Source organism: Salarias fasciatus, chromosome 10, assembly GCF_902148845.1.
Source record: "Salarias fasciatus chromosome 10, fSalaFa1.1, whole genome shotgun sequence".
NCBI lineage: Eukaryota > Metazoa > Chordata > Actinopteri > Blenniiformes > Blenniidae > Salarias > Salarias fasciatus.
Window position 1 is genome coordinate 27,749,169 of NC_043754.1, and position 16,538 is coordinate 27,765,706.

At 50.3% G+C, this 16,538-nt stretch overlaps 1 protein-coding gene across 7 annotated transcripts in view; it reads left to right on the forward strand.

Annotated features, from left to right (window-relative positions):
- Positions 1 to 16,538, forward strand: part of hlcs (holocarboxylase synthetase (biotin-(proprionyl-CoA-carboxylase (ATP-hydrolysing)) ligase)) — a 50,563-nt gene that overhangs the window by 1,420 nt on the left and 32,605 nt on the right. For 2 of the 7 annotated variants that reach the window (XM_030100941.1, XM_030100944.1), the window contains exons 1-6: positions 5,525 to 6,522; positions 6,870 to 7,145; positions 9,115 to 9,237; positions 9,773 to 9,935; positions 11,699 to 12,684; positions 13,444 to 13,623. In XM_030100941.1, coding sequence (XP_029956801.1) covers positions 6,271 to 6,522; positions 6,870 to 7,145; positions 9,115 to 9,237; positions 9,773 to 9,935; positions 11,699 to 12,684; positions 13,444 to 13,623 — 1,980 coding nt within the window. In that variant the 5' untranslated portion in view covers positions 5,525 to 6,270. Of the gene's footprint in view, positions 1 to 5,524; positions 6,523 to 6,869; positions 7,146 to 7,574; positions 7,796 to 9,114; positions 9,238 to 9,772; positions 9,936 to 11,698; positions 12,685 to 13,443; positions 13,624 to 16,538 lie in introns of those variants that run through there. The other 5 variants (XM_030100940.1, XM_030100945.1, XM_030100942.1 and 2 more) reach the window with 5 other exon arrangements.

Sequence of the window (16,538 nt, forward strand, 5' to 3'; positions counted from 1 at the left end):
TTGTATTGCCGTTCCCGGCGGGTGGCACCGCGGGGCAGGCAGACGGTGCAGGCGGCTGCTAAGCACTCCGCCTGGGTTGGTTGGCTCTCTGAGCTGCTAGCCCGGTGATTTGCGCTGCACCCCCGCTCTGGTGGGTTGCGCTGCTGTGGGGGCTGATGGAGGAGGGGGCTGCTGAGCAGCTGGTCCCCCTCCTGGACGGAGCTCTGTTCGTGCATGCCTCGCTTGGCTTGTCGGAATGATCTTTGCTGATTGTGTTAGGGCTAGTGTTGGCTGGCTCTTGGTTATGGGCCGCATGTGCTGCTTCCCCTGCGGTAGGACCCCGCGGTGGCGGTCGCCACGCGATGAGTGTTGGTTTGGGCGCTGCCAGTGAAAGCATTGTTGTGTTCTTCCGGCTTGTTGGTGCCTGCTTTGGAGCAGGGCGCCTCTGGCAAGGGGGCAGGAGGGACAGGGCACTGCTGTGCCACCGTTCCCTCCCCTGAGCGTAGTGCAGCTGCCCGTTGTTGGCCTTGCCGTCATGCGTCGGTTGGGTAGGCGGCGTATGCCCTCTTCTTCAGCATATTGCACTGACCTTGTCTCCTGACCCTCTGATCGACACTGTGGGGGTCGGTTCGGCTGTTTCCGCCCCCTGCCTCATTCCCAGCAGGTACCGGCTTGTGAGACGGAGGGGAGTGGGGGCCGCCATGTGGCCGCTCCCTCTCCCAGATGTGGCTCCGCTACTTTGCTGCCGTGGTGACTTTGCATCGGCTGTGCGGGTGGCGTGCGCTCCCTTCCCGCAGCTTCTTGCCCTGGCCCCGTCTTGTCCTACCGAGCCGCACTCCTGGTGTCGGCCCAGAACCTCTAGCTGGTGACAGCTGTGCTTCACCTTTTCCTAGGCTTCTACGGACCCTGCTTGTAGTGTTACGGGGCCAGCTTCGGGCGGTGGCAGCAGTGCCCGCCAGGGGGTCCATCCCCCTACTGGGCGTAGCATCAGCCGGGCTCCGTGGGCAGGCCCTTCTGGTGATGGCAGGCCTCCCAGTGGTGTTGTGTATGGTTGGCGTCCTGTCTGGCCTGCCTGCAGGTCGTGTGCCTGCAGGGGCCTCAACGCGCTGATGGACTCCCTCTCCTGTTGAAATCCTCCACCAGGGGGGTGGTGCCTCCATGGGGGATATGTGCAATGGGGGGTGCTTAGGAGATGGCTACTTTCCTCCTAACCCCCCCGAGAGCCGCTGGCCTCTGGACCACTAAGCGCTCGCGCACTCTTGGCCGCAAGTCCTTTGGTGGACGTTCCCGCTGGCCTCTCTCCTTGGTCGACGACCATCAGAGTGCGTCAGAGGGGCACACACACACACACACACACACACAGTGCTGCTGGTGGCCCCCTACTGGCCGGCTTGGTTTCCTCTGCTCCGCCGGTTGTTCCGTGGCAGACCATGGCGCCTTCTCAGCAGGAGGGTTCTGCTGTCTCAGCACGGTGGCCAGGTGGGGCACCCCCGTCCTCACCGTCTCTGTCTTGCGCCTGGCGACTGAGGGGCCCGACTCGCTGCTGAACAGCTGTTCGGAGCCTGTCGGGTGAGCCACCTCGGGTACTAGGGCACCCTCTACCGGCGGCTGTAGGATAGTGGTGGAGGTTGGTTGCACGGTGGTGCAACAGTCATGGGGAGGACCCGGTGCCCTGCCCGGTCCCCCGTGGTCCTGGACTTTTGCAATCTTTGGACGTAGCCCGGTCCCCATTCACCCTGGGGGTGTCTGTGGCGGCGGGCCAGCCCGCCATGCATGGTTGCAGGCGGCGTGATTGGGGACCACACTCTGGTGTGGGCTTTCCTCAGGGGGGCTCTGAGGCCCACCCCCCGTGGAGCCCGCGGGCACCCACCTCGGATCTATATCTGGTGCTGGAGAGCTTGTGTCAGCCTTCCTTCGAACCTCTGGCAGCAGCAGAGCTGCAGTATGTGTTGCGTAAGACGGCGTTTATGCTGGCCGTTACCACAGCGTAGCGTGCGGCTCCGCGCTCTGTCTATTCGCCCGGCATGCCTCCGGTGGCACCCGGATGGGGCGGGCGGCGCGCCGGCCAGAGCTCTTGTGTCCAGTCGGAGCTCTGAGAAGCTACATGGCTGCTGCGGCAGATGTGCGGACATCTGACAAGCCTGTTGTCCACTACGGAGGCCCTAGTTGGGGCTCTGCTCTTTCCAGGCAGTGCCTGTCCCACTGGGTTGTGGACACCATTTGCCGTTCCTATCAGGCCGCAGGGCGGCCTCCGCCCGAGGGTGTGCATTGCCACTCCACCTGGGCGGTGTCCACGCCATGGGTCACCCTGAAGTGTGTGCCCCTGGGTGAGCTATGGGCTGTCGCCGTCGGGACAATGCCTGACACCTTTTCCAGGTCCTACAGGTTGGCCATTGTGCCTCCGCATCCACTGCGGTTGGTACTGGGCCCTGCAGAGGCTTTTCAGTGGGATTGGTCTCTGGGATTCCTCGTGACCAAGTTGGCATACGTCATTCCAGTGCTTTAAGCACCGCCTCTGGCGGTTAGTAGGGATGAAATAGAATGAAAGTTACGACTGTAACTTCGGTTCTATGAATCCCGGATGACCGCCAGAGCACTCTGTCACTCGGAATCCTCGTGGTCACGCGAGAAGATTCCGTAGGAGACGATTGTAGGTGGAGCCCTGAACTGATGCAGTTCCTGGGTCACCCAGGGGTCACGAATGACTTTGTTGGTATACATACTCGAACTACACATGCACGAAGGGAACATTCCAGTGCTTTAAGCACCGCCTCTGGTGGTCAGTAGGGATTCATAGAACCGTAGTTACATTCGTAACTTTCGATCTATCCATAACAATATACGCTTGGTTCTTGATCTTATCAGCTGCAGTCACTTAATCAGGAAAGATGTTTTTTTGCTGTTCCTGGACTTCTGCAAAGCGTTTGACTCAGTGGAACATGCATTTATTTTTGAAACACTTAAACATTTTGATATGGGCCACAAATTTTTAGATATGATTATTATGCTACATAGAAATATTAATGTTTCAGTCCAGGAAGTCACATGTCCTAGTCTGAGATAGGAAGAGGCATAAGACAGGAATGCAGCATTTCTCCTTTATTATTCATTGCACTGAATGAACTACTGGCTATTCTTGTAAAAAAAAAAAAAAAAAAAAAAAAAAAAAACTCTAGCATTGAAGGATTGAACATTAATTATCAACAATTGATTATAAGCCAGTTAGCCGACGACACAGCACTTTTTCTAAAGAACAAAGAACAAATTCCTCTGGCTTTACATACTGTTGAATTATTCTCAAAAGCCTCAGGTTTGCACCTAAACCTCTGTAAAAGTGAACTTAAGAGTATCCATGACTGCTCCCATTCTTCTTTATACAATATATACCTGTTGAAAAATAAACTAGATACCTTGGAATTTGGTTGACCAAATCTCAAGAGTCAGATGAAAAAAATAGTATTCTTAAAACGGTTGATAAATGTAAGAAAAATCTTAACACTTGGCTAAAAAGAGATTTGACATTATTTGGAAGAACACTGCTGACAAAAATGGAATCCATATCCAGGCTGATCTGCCCTGTATACTCCTTAGCCATATCTCCTAAGATTATCAATGTCATGTCCTCCACCTCAGCCATCATGTAGGAGCAGCATTGCTCTGTTTCTCCTCCTTCCCCCTCCCTTTCTGTTCCTCAGGTGGGCGTGTCTTGGTGTGTGTGGGCGGAGCGGCTGGGCCAGTTCAATCAGCTGATGAGCCTCACCTGTGGCAGAGTGGCCTGATCGCCTACACCTGGTCTTCCCCTATTTAACCTGGCGGGTGGTGCCACTCGATGCCGGACTGTCTTTTCGCCACATCTCAGCCAGCCTCTCCAGACTGCTTTCAAGACTCACCCTGACCGCCCACCGCTCCGCTCGATGCCTTGTGGGGACCTTCCTCCCCTCTGCTGCTCCACTGCAAACTCTGAAGCTCTTCAGTTGGATTACTCCTGTTGGAGTGGAACTGCTACTCTCAAGATCTCTGTAAATAAACGTCATCCTTGCCTGCAACCTGCCTCTGCTTGCTTTCCCGCACTTGAGCCTCAGATCCGTGCCCCGTAACAATCAAAGAAATAAACAAACTCAATTTTAATTTTATCTGGAAAAACAAGCACCATTACATAATAAAAGGAAATTTACTGAAAAATTATGAAGATGGCAGCATCAAAGCAATAGATTTTGATATTATGAATGGTGTCTTAAAAATCAGATGGCTTCAATCTTTTATTAAGAATGGTGAGGAGCTGTGGTTTTCATTACCTTCACTTGTCTTTAGTAGGTTGGAAGTTGCTGAATTTTTATTAAAATGTAATTTTTCACATTTCTAAATTACCTGTAAAAGTATCAGCCTTCCATCAAGTCCTGCTTTACTGGAAGATTATTTACAAACACAATAAATTGGATGAGTTCAATACTAAATATAATTTAAATTGCTCAATTAAAAACTACATTAAGGTGACACAAAGCATCCCAACAGTACCTACTCTGTTCATTGGTAATAATCTTGATAACATTCCAACAACTAAGTTACGTTTATACACTGACAATGTGCATCCTTACATAAAGGGTGCAATAATACATTTCTTAGACAATATTTTGTAAAAATAATGTGCCCTTCATTACCAAGAAGGATACTAAAGCTTCAAAACTTAAAAAAAGTATATATGTATATATATATATATATATATATATATATATATATATATATATATATATATATATATATATATGTACATATATATCTGCCATTAGAACAAAATTCCTTAAATTCCCAATCCCTCCAAAACATAGACATATTTTAAAATGTTGAATGAAATTTATCCCTCAAGTTAATTTACAAAAGATTTAAATTTGTAGTTGAAAATTGTCATATATGTACCACAAGTTTAGAAACAACAGAACACTTATTCTATTCCTGTCAAATAATTCAAAATCTATGGCAATCTTTACACAATTGGTTGACTTCCAAATCCATAAATATAGATTTATTTCTTTTTAAAATGATCCAAGCAGGACTAATTACAAAAAAACAAGCAAATTGATTGTATATTGTGAACAACATAATTATATACATAAATGCCTATGGACCCCCCCCCCCCAAAAAAAAAAAAAAAAAATAAATAAATAAATAAATGCACTCATAAATGAAATGTCTCTGCTATACACATGCATAAAAAAGTTTTAAAGGCCCACGCTCAAAGGTTTTGTTTACTTATAGCTGAGTATAAGCTACTTTAGACCCTTGTTTAGGTTCCCTGTATCTTTATTATACCTGTTTTCATTTTATTGGTTTGTTTTGTTTCCTTTATTTGCATTCATTCATTAATTTTCTGCCGCTGGTCCCTTTCGGGGTCGCGGGTGGCTGGAGCCGATCCCAGCTGCTATGGGCGAAGGCGGGGGTATGCCCTGGACAGGTCGCCAGTCTGTCGCAGGGCTGACATATATACACAGACATACAACCATTCACTCACACATTCATACCTAGGGGCAATTTTTAGAGTGACCAATTAACCTGACGTGCATGTTTTTGGACCGTGGGAGGAAGCCGGAGTACCCGGAGGGAACCCACGCACACACGGGGAGAACATGCAAACTCCACACAGAAAGGCCCTGAGTCCCGGCCGGTATTGAACCCTCGACCTTCTTGCTGTGAGACACAAGCGCTAACCACTGCACCACCGTGTGGCCCTTCCTTTATTTGCAATGACTATCATTTCCATTTTATTATCATCTTTGTATTATTATAGATAAATATATAGTAGGTGTGACTACATTCTGTTATAGTTTATATACTCTTGCTCTGTATAACATGGGAATTTCATTGTAATTTCTTTGACAATAAATGTTTAAAAATGTGAAAAAAGTTGTACTGAGGCCTCCTGTCCTCAGGGGGCGCTGTGGAGTGTCTGTTGACTGAGGGTTTCACTGAGGCCTCCTGTCCTCAGGGGGCGCTGTGGAGTGTCTGTTGACTGAGGGTTTCATTGAGGCCTCCTGTCCTCAGGGGGCGCTGTGGAGTGTCTGTTGACTGAGGGTTTCACTGAGGCCTCCTGTCCTCAGGGGGCGCTGTGGAGTGTCTGTTGACTGAGGGTTTCACTGAGGCCTCCTGTCCTCAGGGGGCGCTGTGGAGTGTCTGTTGACTGTAGCGATGTTAGCATCACAGCTAACATAGGCAGCGGTGTTCGGTCCTTCCAGAGTCCGCGGCTGAGTGACCCAGCGGCGGCCGCCACCATGACCCTCTCCCTGCGCGCTGGCTAACATGTTCATCACGCTGTGCTACGTCTACATGTGGGTCCGCTTCCACAGGTGCTACTCGGCGCTGATCCGCAGCAGCCTGTCCAGGCTCCACAGCCGCAGCTTCGGCTTCAGCTTCAGCTCCGGACCCGCTCCGACCTCTGCAGCCGTCACCCCCGGAGGACCCGCAGCCCCGGCTCCCCTCGACGGAGCCGGCGGACCCGCAGCCGTGTTCCTGCAGCTGGGAGACAAGACGGTGTGTGTGACGGTGCCTGAGGTGAGCTGTCGGTGTTCACCTGTTGAGACGCTGAAGTGTCTGGAGGCCTGGTGCATCCCGAGTATCATGTTCCCAGTAGTTCCGCCTCCTGACGCACAGTCCGGTATGACTTCTAATAAGCTGCAAAGACAGAAAAAACAAATCACTACAGGTTTCCCATTGCTTTATTTGAGTGTTATGATGGAGTATGGAGTGGATATACATTACACACGATAACATTGTGTCTACTCCGTGAAAGGTGGCAGCTGTTTCATGATTCAGCTCCTGTTTGCAGCTGCTTGGTAGCATGGCTGCAGTCACGTGACTGACACTCAGGAGTCTCCATGTCCGCTGACGTCCTGCTGCAGAGGACAACAGACAGCGGTCCAACCATGAGCTCCCCAGAGGACGGAGGTGGACCAGGACCACCAGAGACTGAAGGACCAGGACCACCAGAGACTGAAGGACCAGGACCACCAGAGACTGAAGGACCAGGACCACCAGAGACTGAAGGACCAGGACCACCAGAGACTGAAAGACCAGGACTACCAGAGACTGAAAGACCAGGACTACCAGAGAGAGAAGGACCAGGACTACCAACGAGAGGAGGACCAGGATCACCGGAGACTGAAGGACCTTGCCTGGTAACCCAGCCCCGCCCACTCCGCATCCGTTTGGATTCTGGAGCTGGTCTCAGTCTGGGTCGGAGCCCATAGAAGGGATTTCACTCGGTCCTGAAACGGCCGAGCCAATCAGCGTTGCCGCTTTTTGTTTTCAATTTTTTTTTTGGCGAATTCCGGTGACTAAACCGGAAGTGACGCTATCGCTGCGCGTATCGGAGAAGATGGACTTTAACTTTAACCATCGTCTGAAAGCTGCAGTCAGTAAAGTTACAGCCAAAATACCAAGAATTACAACAATCAAGCAAGACCCAGAGTCTGGCCTGGAGAGGGTCTTACAGGAAAAGACGTTTTCGCCTGTCTTTGCGTGTAGAGAAGCTAGAGCTAATGAGCTGATGCTAATCCTTAGAGAAGCGAACGCATTTTGATGATGTATTTGTTTTGAAGCGCTGATTGGCTGAAGTACCTGTCAGTCAAAGGAGTAACCGACACCCCCTGCAAGAAGTTTGTAATGGGCTCCTATCCAGACTGAGCCCAGCTCCAAATCCAAATGTGAATGAGGAGTGAGCAGGGCTGGTTTCCGAGGCTGTGAAGAACCAGGACCACCAGAGACTGAAGGACCAGGACTACCAGAGAGTTCAGGATCAGCCTCTCCACAGTCTTCATGGGATGAGGTGTCAGACGTTTTTGCCTGCCTACAAATCAAATGCAGCCATGACTCTTCCGATTCTTCCTCTTCTGATAGGAGAAACCAAAAGGAGACATTAGTTGTGTCAGCTGCTCTTTAAAGGGGCTGTATCATGCAAAATTCACTTCATATATGTTTTAACCTTGTTATATAGTTATGTTCTCACCAAAAACACCCCAAAGAGTTTTTTTCCTCCGTGTCTGTGTGTTTGAGCTTTCCTCCTGTTTGTGCTGCTCAGAGAGGCAGCCCCTCCCACCGTGAAAACGCTCTGTTTCCCATGTTCACGTCACACGGAGAAGATGGCTCCCCTGAGCGCCCCTCCCTCCCCCAGGCCCTCGGCAATCAGCGTTGCCACTTTTTGTATCTCCGATTACGGAGATAAACTTTAACCATCGTCTGAAAACAACAATCAAGCAGGAGCAAGAGTCTGAAGGGTCTGAAGGGTCTGGAGGGTCTGGAGGGTCTGAAGGGTCTGGAGGGTCTGGAGGGTCTGGAGGGTCTGGAGGGTCTGGAGGGTCTGGAGGGTCTGGAGGGTCTGAAGGGTCTGGAGGGTCTGGAGGGTCTGGAGGGTCTGAAGGGTCTGGAGGGTCTGGAGGGTCTGAAGGGTCTGGAGGGTCTGGAGGGTCTGGAGGGTCTGGAGGGTCTGGAGGGTCTGAAGGGTCTGAAGGGTCTGGAGGGTCTGGAGGGTCTGGAGGGTCTGGAGGGTCTGAAGGGTCTGAAGGGTCTGGAGGGTCTGCGCTTGGTGAGTTTCTCACAGGAAAAGACGTTTTCGCGTGTCTTTGTGTGTAGAGAAGCTAGAGCTAAAGAGCTAAAGCTAACCCTTAGAGACGCTAACGAAGCGCTGATTGGTTGAAGTAGCTGTCAGTCAAAGTCCACAGGGGGAGAGGCGGGACTTCAGTGAAACAGAGCGTTTTCTCTTCTGGGTTTCAGAATTAGCCCCAGAAAATCTTTTATTTCACACCAAATGACTTTTCCTTAGCGGCAAAAATAAACTATTACCATGTTAGAGTCATTTCTAGGGTTTGGACGAGCTAAAGAAGCAGGATACAGGTCCTTTAAAGAGCAGAGTGCTCTGAACAGTGGAGTTCATCTGGAACAATGATCAAAACAGTTTCTCTCACAGAACAGAAGGCCACTCGTCGGAAGCAGAAGCCTTGATGGCTGAAAGGCGTTTGCTGCTGCACTTCCTGTAGAACACCGCAGTGCTGCTCCGCTGTGTCCGCGGTGGCTTCAGTGTGTCTGCTCTGTCTTAAAGGCCTTCATACAGCCTGTGTGTGTGTGTGTGTGTGTGTGTGTGTCCAGCAGGTGTGTGACCTCAGTAAATGGACAGTCCTGGGTTCTTCTGTGGTTTGCGGATCAGCAGCTGAGAACGTTTCCTTCATGGTAGAAGCTTCCGGACTCTCTTCACTTCATCCAGAGACTGACAGCGTAGGTAACCCCTCCTCCTCGCAGCGAGCAGCAGCTCTGCTGTCCACCACCTCTCTGGGGCTTTTCAGCTGGCTTTCAGGCACACTTCTGTATTTGCTTGTCAGCATAAATGTCATCCACCTGTTCAGTGAGATCAGCCTGAAAACCGCTAACACTCTGAGCTCCGCCCTGGTGGTCCAGGACACAAACTGCACCAAGCCTGTGCCTGTGTGCAGGTCTGACCTCTGACCCCTGTGCCTGTGTGCAGGTCTGACCTCTGACCCCTGTGCCTGTGTGCAGGTCTGACCTCTGACCCCTGTGCCTGTGTGCAGGTCTGACCTCTGACCCCTGTGCCTGTGTGCAGGTCTGACCTCTGACCCCTGTGCCTGTGTGCAGGTCTGACCTCTGACCCCTGTGCCTGTGTGCAGGTCTGACCTCTGACCCCTGTGCCTGTGTGCAGGTCTGACCTCTGACCCCTGTGCCTGTGTGCAGGTCTGACCTCTGACCCCTGTGCCTGTGTGCAGGTCTGACCTCTGACCCCTGTGCCTGTGTGCAGGTGCTGCGCTGGTCGGACCGCTGCACCCCTCTGGCCTGCCGTGCCGGTCCTCCGTTCAGAGCCGTGGCTCAGGCCAGCATCGAGGACTTCTGCCTGCTGGGAGTGGCTCTTCTTGAGGACCGCCTGCAGCTGGACGATGGACTGCTGCCTTCCAGGATAGTCCGTAGGTCTCCTTCTCTTCCTCTGTCTGCTCATGTCCAGCCTTATGGATTCTTCAGCTCATTGAATTGAGTTAAACGCCTGTATTCCAGCCCGGATGGATTTTCCTGGATGACAGTGAAAGGACTGGTTCCTGAGCTCATTCCACCTCCTCACTTTTCTCTGGTTTCAGTAACTTATGAAAACATTCTCTTCTAATGAAGAATATTATAGATATCCACAACCATTCAGACAGACCTTTAGCCATTTTTAAAGTTTAGCAAATCTTTTCATTTATTTTGTTGGAGTGAAGCTTGAGGACAGTCCATCCAGTGATAACCTGCTGCAGCCTCATGTTCTTCCCTGTGTGCAGTGCACATCATGGGACCAGATTAAATCAAAGCACCTCACATCGGAGGTCTGGAGAATCCTCTGGCCCTGTTTCAAACATGACTGAGACCACCAGCAGTTCACCTTCTCAGACTGTCTCTCATGCTGCTGGGAATTTAATCTGGAGCTTTGCCTTTAAGCCGTCGGTCCTAGCTGTAGCTCAGTTTCCTTTTCCAGAGTCCAGAGTGCAGGGAAAATGAGAAATTCACAGTTTCTGATGTTTGTGTGCATCCTTTGGTTTAAAGGAATACTCCACCCAAAAAATGATTTGGCCTCATTTTCTACTCACCCTCATGCTGAGAAACACTCTGGAGCACTTTTTTGACGTTTCAAATGCAGTTGGAGATGTTTGGGGATTTTCGTGGTCAACAAACAGGGACCGACAGAAAAAACGGTCCATAAAGTCCACAAAACGTTCCCATTTTCCTTCATACTGCTCGTCCGCTGTAATCCAAGTGTCCTGAGCGCGTAACGTCCATAATTAATTCTTAACGAGGTCATTTAGTACATTTTAAGAGCCCAAACAGTGTGCTCTCGTACAGCTCCAGTGCATGTCTGCACGCAGCCTGAACTACGGAAGCCGCGGCAGACCAAGCAACACGCTTGTGCCCTTTCAGCAGGACACCGAATTCAAAGCTTTAAAACAGCAGCCAATCACTTTTGTGATTGTCCACAGCTCGGTCACTCACAGCAGAATATAAACAGCGGAACTTCTTCTTCTACGCTTGCAATTTAGAAAAGTAGTCGCTGAAAGCGCGCAAGCGTCCGGCTTGGTCTGCCGAGGCTTCTGTAGTTCAGGGTGCGCGCAGACATACACTGGAGCTGTATGAGAGCGCACTGTTTGGGCTCTTAAAATGTACTAAATGACCTCGTTAAGAATTAATTATGGACGTTACGCGCTCAGGACACTTGGATTACAGCGGACGAGCAGTATGAAGGAAAATGGACACGTTTTGTGGACTTTATGGACCGTTTCTTCTGTCAGTCCCTGTTTGTTGACAATGAAAATCCCCAAACATCTCCAACTGCATTTGAAACGTCAAAAAAGTGCTCCAGAGTGTTTCTCAGCATGAGGGTGAGTAGAAAATGAGGCCAAATCATTTCTTGGGTGGAGTATTCCTTTAAATAAGAGAGCATGTCAGGCTCATTTGGTGGCTTTGAATAGCTCAGCAATCATCAGAAAGCCACATTCCACCTGTTCAGACATGAACTGAGCCGAGTTGCACTTCAAAAGAAAATGTTGGAGAACACAGTCCTTTGTCTCATGTCCCTTTATTTTTTGTGCGTGGCAGCCTCAGACCAGCATGTCCGTCTGAACGTCCACACTTGGTGTTTCTTCCTCTTGATGACCTTCGTGAGAAGGAGACATTAAAGTGTGTGTTTGTGGCTTTCACGCAGCTGTCCTCCTGCAGCAGTCGGCGATCAGTACGCTTCTGGACCAGCGGCGTCCACAGGCTCCGCGGACGGTGCTGTCTCTGCTGGGGGAAGACCTGCGGCCCCCGCAGCCCCTCCAGACCCGGAAAGGCAGCCTCCTGCTGCCCCCCGATGGACTCCAGAGGCTAGAGGAGAGACGCAGCTCGGAGCCTCTGCGCTGCACTCAGGACCCGGACCCGGACCTGGACCTGGACCCGGAGGACCGGTCCTCGGGGACTCATCATCACATGGAGGGCCACGGACACCACCTCCACCTGTCCAGCTGCCATGAGTGCTTGGAGCTGGAGAACAGCACTATTCTGTCTGTCAAATATGCTTCAGCGGAGAACATCTCGGACTTCCCTGATGAGCGCTCGGACGGGATGGACAGCGGCGCCGAGGGTGTGGAGGAGCTGGAGCATGACGCTGAAACGGGAGGACTGGACTCTCACAGTAAACCTCCAAACGTCCTGGTGTTCAGCGGGGACAGTCAGGAGCGTTTCCAGGCCGTCCAGCAGCTTCTGTCCGAGTGTCTCAACGTAGAGCAGAACATCATCTATCACCTGCAGCCGCAGCAGGCGCTCGGCGACCCCTGGCTGGAGAACACCAGGCTGCTGGTTCTGGCAGAACCCGACGCGCTGAGCCCGCAGCTTCAGACGCGTTTCCTGACCTACCTGAGCCTGGGGGGTAAAGTCCTGGGCCTGTCCTCCAGCCTGTGTCCGGCCGGCCTCTGTCTGGAGCTCCGGGCCGGGCGGCGCATGCAGGTCAGCAGGCTGAGCTTCACCAGAGAGGACAGCTCCGAGGTGGAGCTGAGCGCGCTGGCCAGCGGCCGGGTCTACATCCGAGACGCCCAGGGCGGCGGGGAGGTGGAGCTGTGGGGGGAGCTCCGAGGGAACGCCCCCCACGAGAGGGACATGGTCATCGTCAGGGTGACTCACGGCGAAGACGGAGGAGAAGCAGTGCTGTGTCAGGTAAAGATGGCGTCTGACAGAACCTCACCGGCTCAGTCTGACATCTTCTGACGTCAGTCCGGCTGCTCGACACACAGCGTCAGGGTCTTCCTCACATTGGCCCTCGAAATCCAAACACCCAGACCCCTGGGAAATGTGAAACCCTGACGCAATGAAATACTGACTGACACTTTAGTTTTGTAAAGACAAAGAGTGAGAAAATATATAGTCGGTGAGTGAAGCGTCCTGAAGTGTGACTCTGACTTGAAGAGATGAGGAGTGCGGAGAGACCAGGCGACGATGGCCGACAGCCTGCTCGCCCTGCAGACCGGTGTTCTGCAATCAGCCTGCCGTCTGATAGAAGATAGCGTTACTGTGTGTGTGTGTGTGCGTGTGTGTGTGTGTGTGTGTGTGTGTGTGTGTGTGTGTGTGTGTGTGTGTGTGTGTGTGTGTGTGTGTGTGTGTGTGTGTGTGTGTGTGTGTGTGCTCTTCCACTGGAGTGTTTGACACGATGATTTGCTCGCTATAAGATGATGTTCACAGTGAGGTTGAGGTTATAGAGTAGTACAGTGTGAAAACACTAAAAACTTGCTGCATATTCCTATTTCCAGGCTGTATTTACGTGACCTTGAGGTGGAGCGGTGGTTTTCCTGAGGGTAGGGGGTTTTTCTGAGTGTGTTCAGAGGAGTGACCAGTCGGTCTGTTATTTGCTGAGTTGGACTGAGAAACAGAGGTGTGTGTCTGAGTAGAAACAATCCTGTGTGCTTCACCTGTTTGCAGGTCCACTTTGAGATTGCAGCTGACTCCCAGAATGTGTGTCCTGCTGATTTTGATGTCCTGAAGTTGAGCAGCGCCCTGCGTTATGAAGTCCTGACGGAGATCCTGACGTCGTTGGGTCTGAGCTGTGAACCCGGCCCCGCTCCGGCGCCCAGCCCGGTGCGCCTGCTGGCTACATCTGAGGTATGTCTTATGAGCAACGGTGTCTCCTCTGCCGCTGTGTCAGAGCCAGCGGCTCGTTCGGTGGATCAGCTCGTCCCTAAGCCATCCTTGACGCCATTATTGCTTCATTGCTTTTCCTCCTTGAGATCGTCGCAGACTGAACTGGAACGAATTGTTTCTATCCACTGTCTGTGACGGTGTCAGCGAATTCAAACAACTGCTGCAGGACACTGCCCAGTTAGCAAAAAGTGAGTGAATCACAGTAATAAATTCAGCCTGAAGACTGGAATCAACATTGAAAGTGCTTGCTTTGATCAACATTGAGATAATGTTGAATTTGCAGTCAATTCTGATAATGAATCAACATTGATTCAACAGTAATGAGAACTGCAGAATTCCAGTGGAAATTTCTTTGTGACAGCCAACAGTGAAGTACCCCGAGTGTGTTCATTTCTGTAACGCCGCCTTACTCATTGTAGCTCTGATCTGAGATCAGCCATGACAGAGTCTGCAAGTTGAAAAGACATGGGAAGTAGAAAAACAGCTGAAAAAGTAGAAAAAAGGCTTCGCAAAAATACCATTGAGACTTAAAGAAGGATCAAAGTTGTATCAACAGTAAACAGCAGTGGAGTCAGTGTCAGAGCAACAGAGGATCAGTAGAGCTCCAGTCTGAATGGAAACATCCAGACTCATCAAGCAGCAGCAGCACAACAGGTGTGTGTGTTGCTATGGAGACCAGCTGCACAGCAGCCATGACAGTGAATCAGCACTTTTGGATTTGGATTTGAAAGCTTTATTTCGAACATGTTAAAAAAAAAAAACAAAGAGAGAGTATACAAAAAAGTAGAAAACAGACATCCGGAACTTCCGGTGATGCAAGCGCTCGGGTAGCCACGTATTTTCGGAGCTCCGGCACATCATCCTGCTTTGATTATATTTATTGGCGTTAAAAGACTCAAAATGGGATTTTAATCCGGGTGATGTCCCTGGATCAGCTGTGGAGCAAAGCGGCTGGCAAGATGCCCCAAAAAACACCACTAAAAAGAAAGAGCGGCGGCAGCTACTCCTCGTGTTGACGATGCTGTGCTAGCAGGCGGCGCTAGCCCTCCATCCAGTGGCCTGGAAGCAGACCCGGAGCTGACCAAAGCCCTGGAGGCAATGACGGCAAATATCGCAGAGATGATGGATGAAAAGCTGGAGAAGATGGCGCTTGACATCAAAGCCAACATTTCCCAAACCTTGAAAGAAGTTACTGAGAGGGTTGGCGAGGCTGAGCAGAGGATCCTGGCAGTGGAAAACGCTTCGGCTGACACGGAAAAGCGCCTACAAACGCTGGAAAAGACGAGTAACGTGTTGGCCGAGCGTCTCGACGATTACGAGAACAGGGGCCGCTGTAAAAACTAATGGATTTTAGGCATACCGGAGAAGCTGGAGGGGACCAACGCAACTGCTTGTATGGAGACGTGGATACCCCAGATTCTGCAGCTGGACACTAAAGCGGGGCGCATCAAGCTGGAGAGGGCACACAGGCTTCAGGGTCCGGAGACATCCAGCTTTCCCCGCGCAGTGATTGCCAGGTTTCATAATTTCAGTGATCGCCAACGAGTGATGGATGCAGCCAGACGGCTGAAAGACATCAGAGTCGGGGGGACGAGGATCCACTTTTTCCCGGACTTTGCTGCAGCAACACAAAAGAAGCGACGCGGGTTGGTCCAGGTGAGGAAGAAGCTGCAGAACATGGAAGGGGCTCGCTACGCCGTGATCTACCCTGCTTCACTGAGGATTACAGTGAATAACACCGTTAAAACATTTCATTCTCCAGAGCAAGCCTGTGTGTTTGTGGACTCTCTTTAGTGGACATGGAACTGAATCCGATAAATCACAGCCATCATATTAATGCAAGTAGAGGTTAATTATGTAATGCCTGCTTAGTATACAGAATATAGAGAGGTTTCTGGTCCAGTCAGTTTTCCAAAATTCATCATTTTTGTTTTACATAGGTGTAATGATAGCCATAATTTAGTTTTTTTCAACTCTGAGGAGATTAATTCAAAAAGTTGCTGAACCTCCTCACCAGACCCCAAAATACTTGTCATCTGCAAATAATATGAATTTCACCATATCAGAAACTTTGCAGATGTCATTGATGTCCAGAATGAACAGTTTGGGTCCCAACACTGAGCCCTGAGGGACGCCTTACAAAGGAACAGTCTCCATCTTCACAAACTATTTCCTGTCCTCCAGACAGCTGCTCACCCAGGTCAATACTCCAGACTGCTCCAGGTTATTGATAATTATGTCATGATTGATAGCATCAAATGTGTTTTTTAAATGAATGAAAACCCCAGCTGTGACTTTTTTATTGTCTACAGAATTTGTGATTTCTTCCGTAAGATCATTCAGAGCCAGTCAAGCTAATCGTTTGGTTCTGAACCCATTCTGACTGTCAGAGTCCGTAGTGTGTCTGTGAATTGATCTGATCTGTTATTACATCTTTTGTGGAGGATTTTGTAGGGTTGTGGGAGGAGAGAAGCAGGTCAGTGGTCGCTGTTCTCATACAGAGGTTTGACTTTGTGATCCACTGATTATTAGGGATGGGACGAGATCTCGCGAGATCGAATGCCGTGAGATTGAGTACGTTTATATGCAGGCAATAACTCTTTATTCACTGGAATATTGACGGAATAACACATTACTTGGCGCACAGCCATATAAACACGTGCAAAACCCTGAATATGCTCATATTCATATTTAAAAACCCGGTCGAAAGGGACATGTACGGAGCCCCGGACATGACATGGTAAAAAAAAAATTTAAATTGTGGCCACGAATTACTAATTCGTTCCCACGAATTAATAAATCGTGCGCACGAATTACTAATTCGTTCCCACGAATTACTAATTCGTTCCCACGAATTAATAAATCGTGCGCACGAA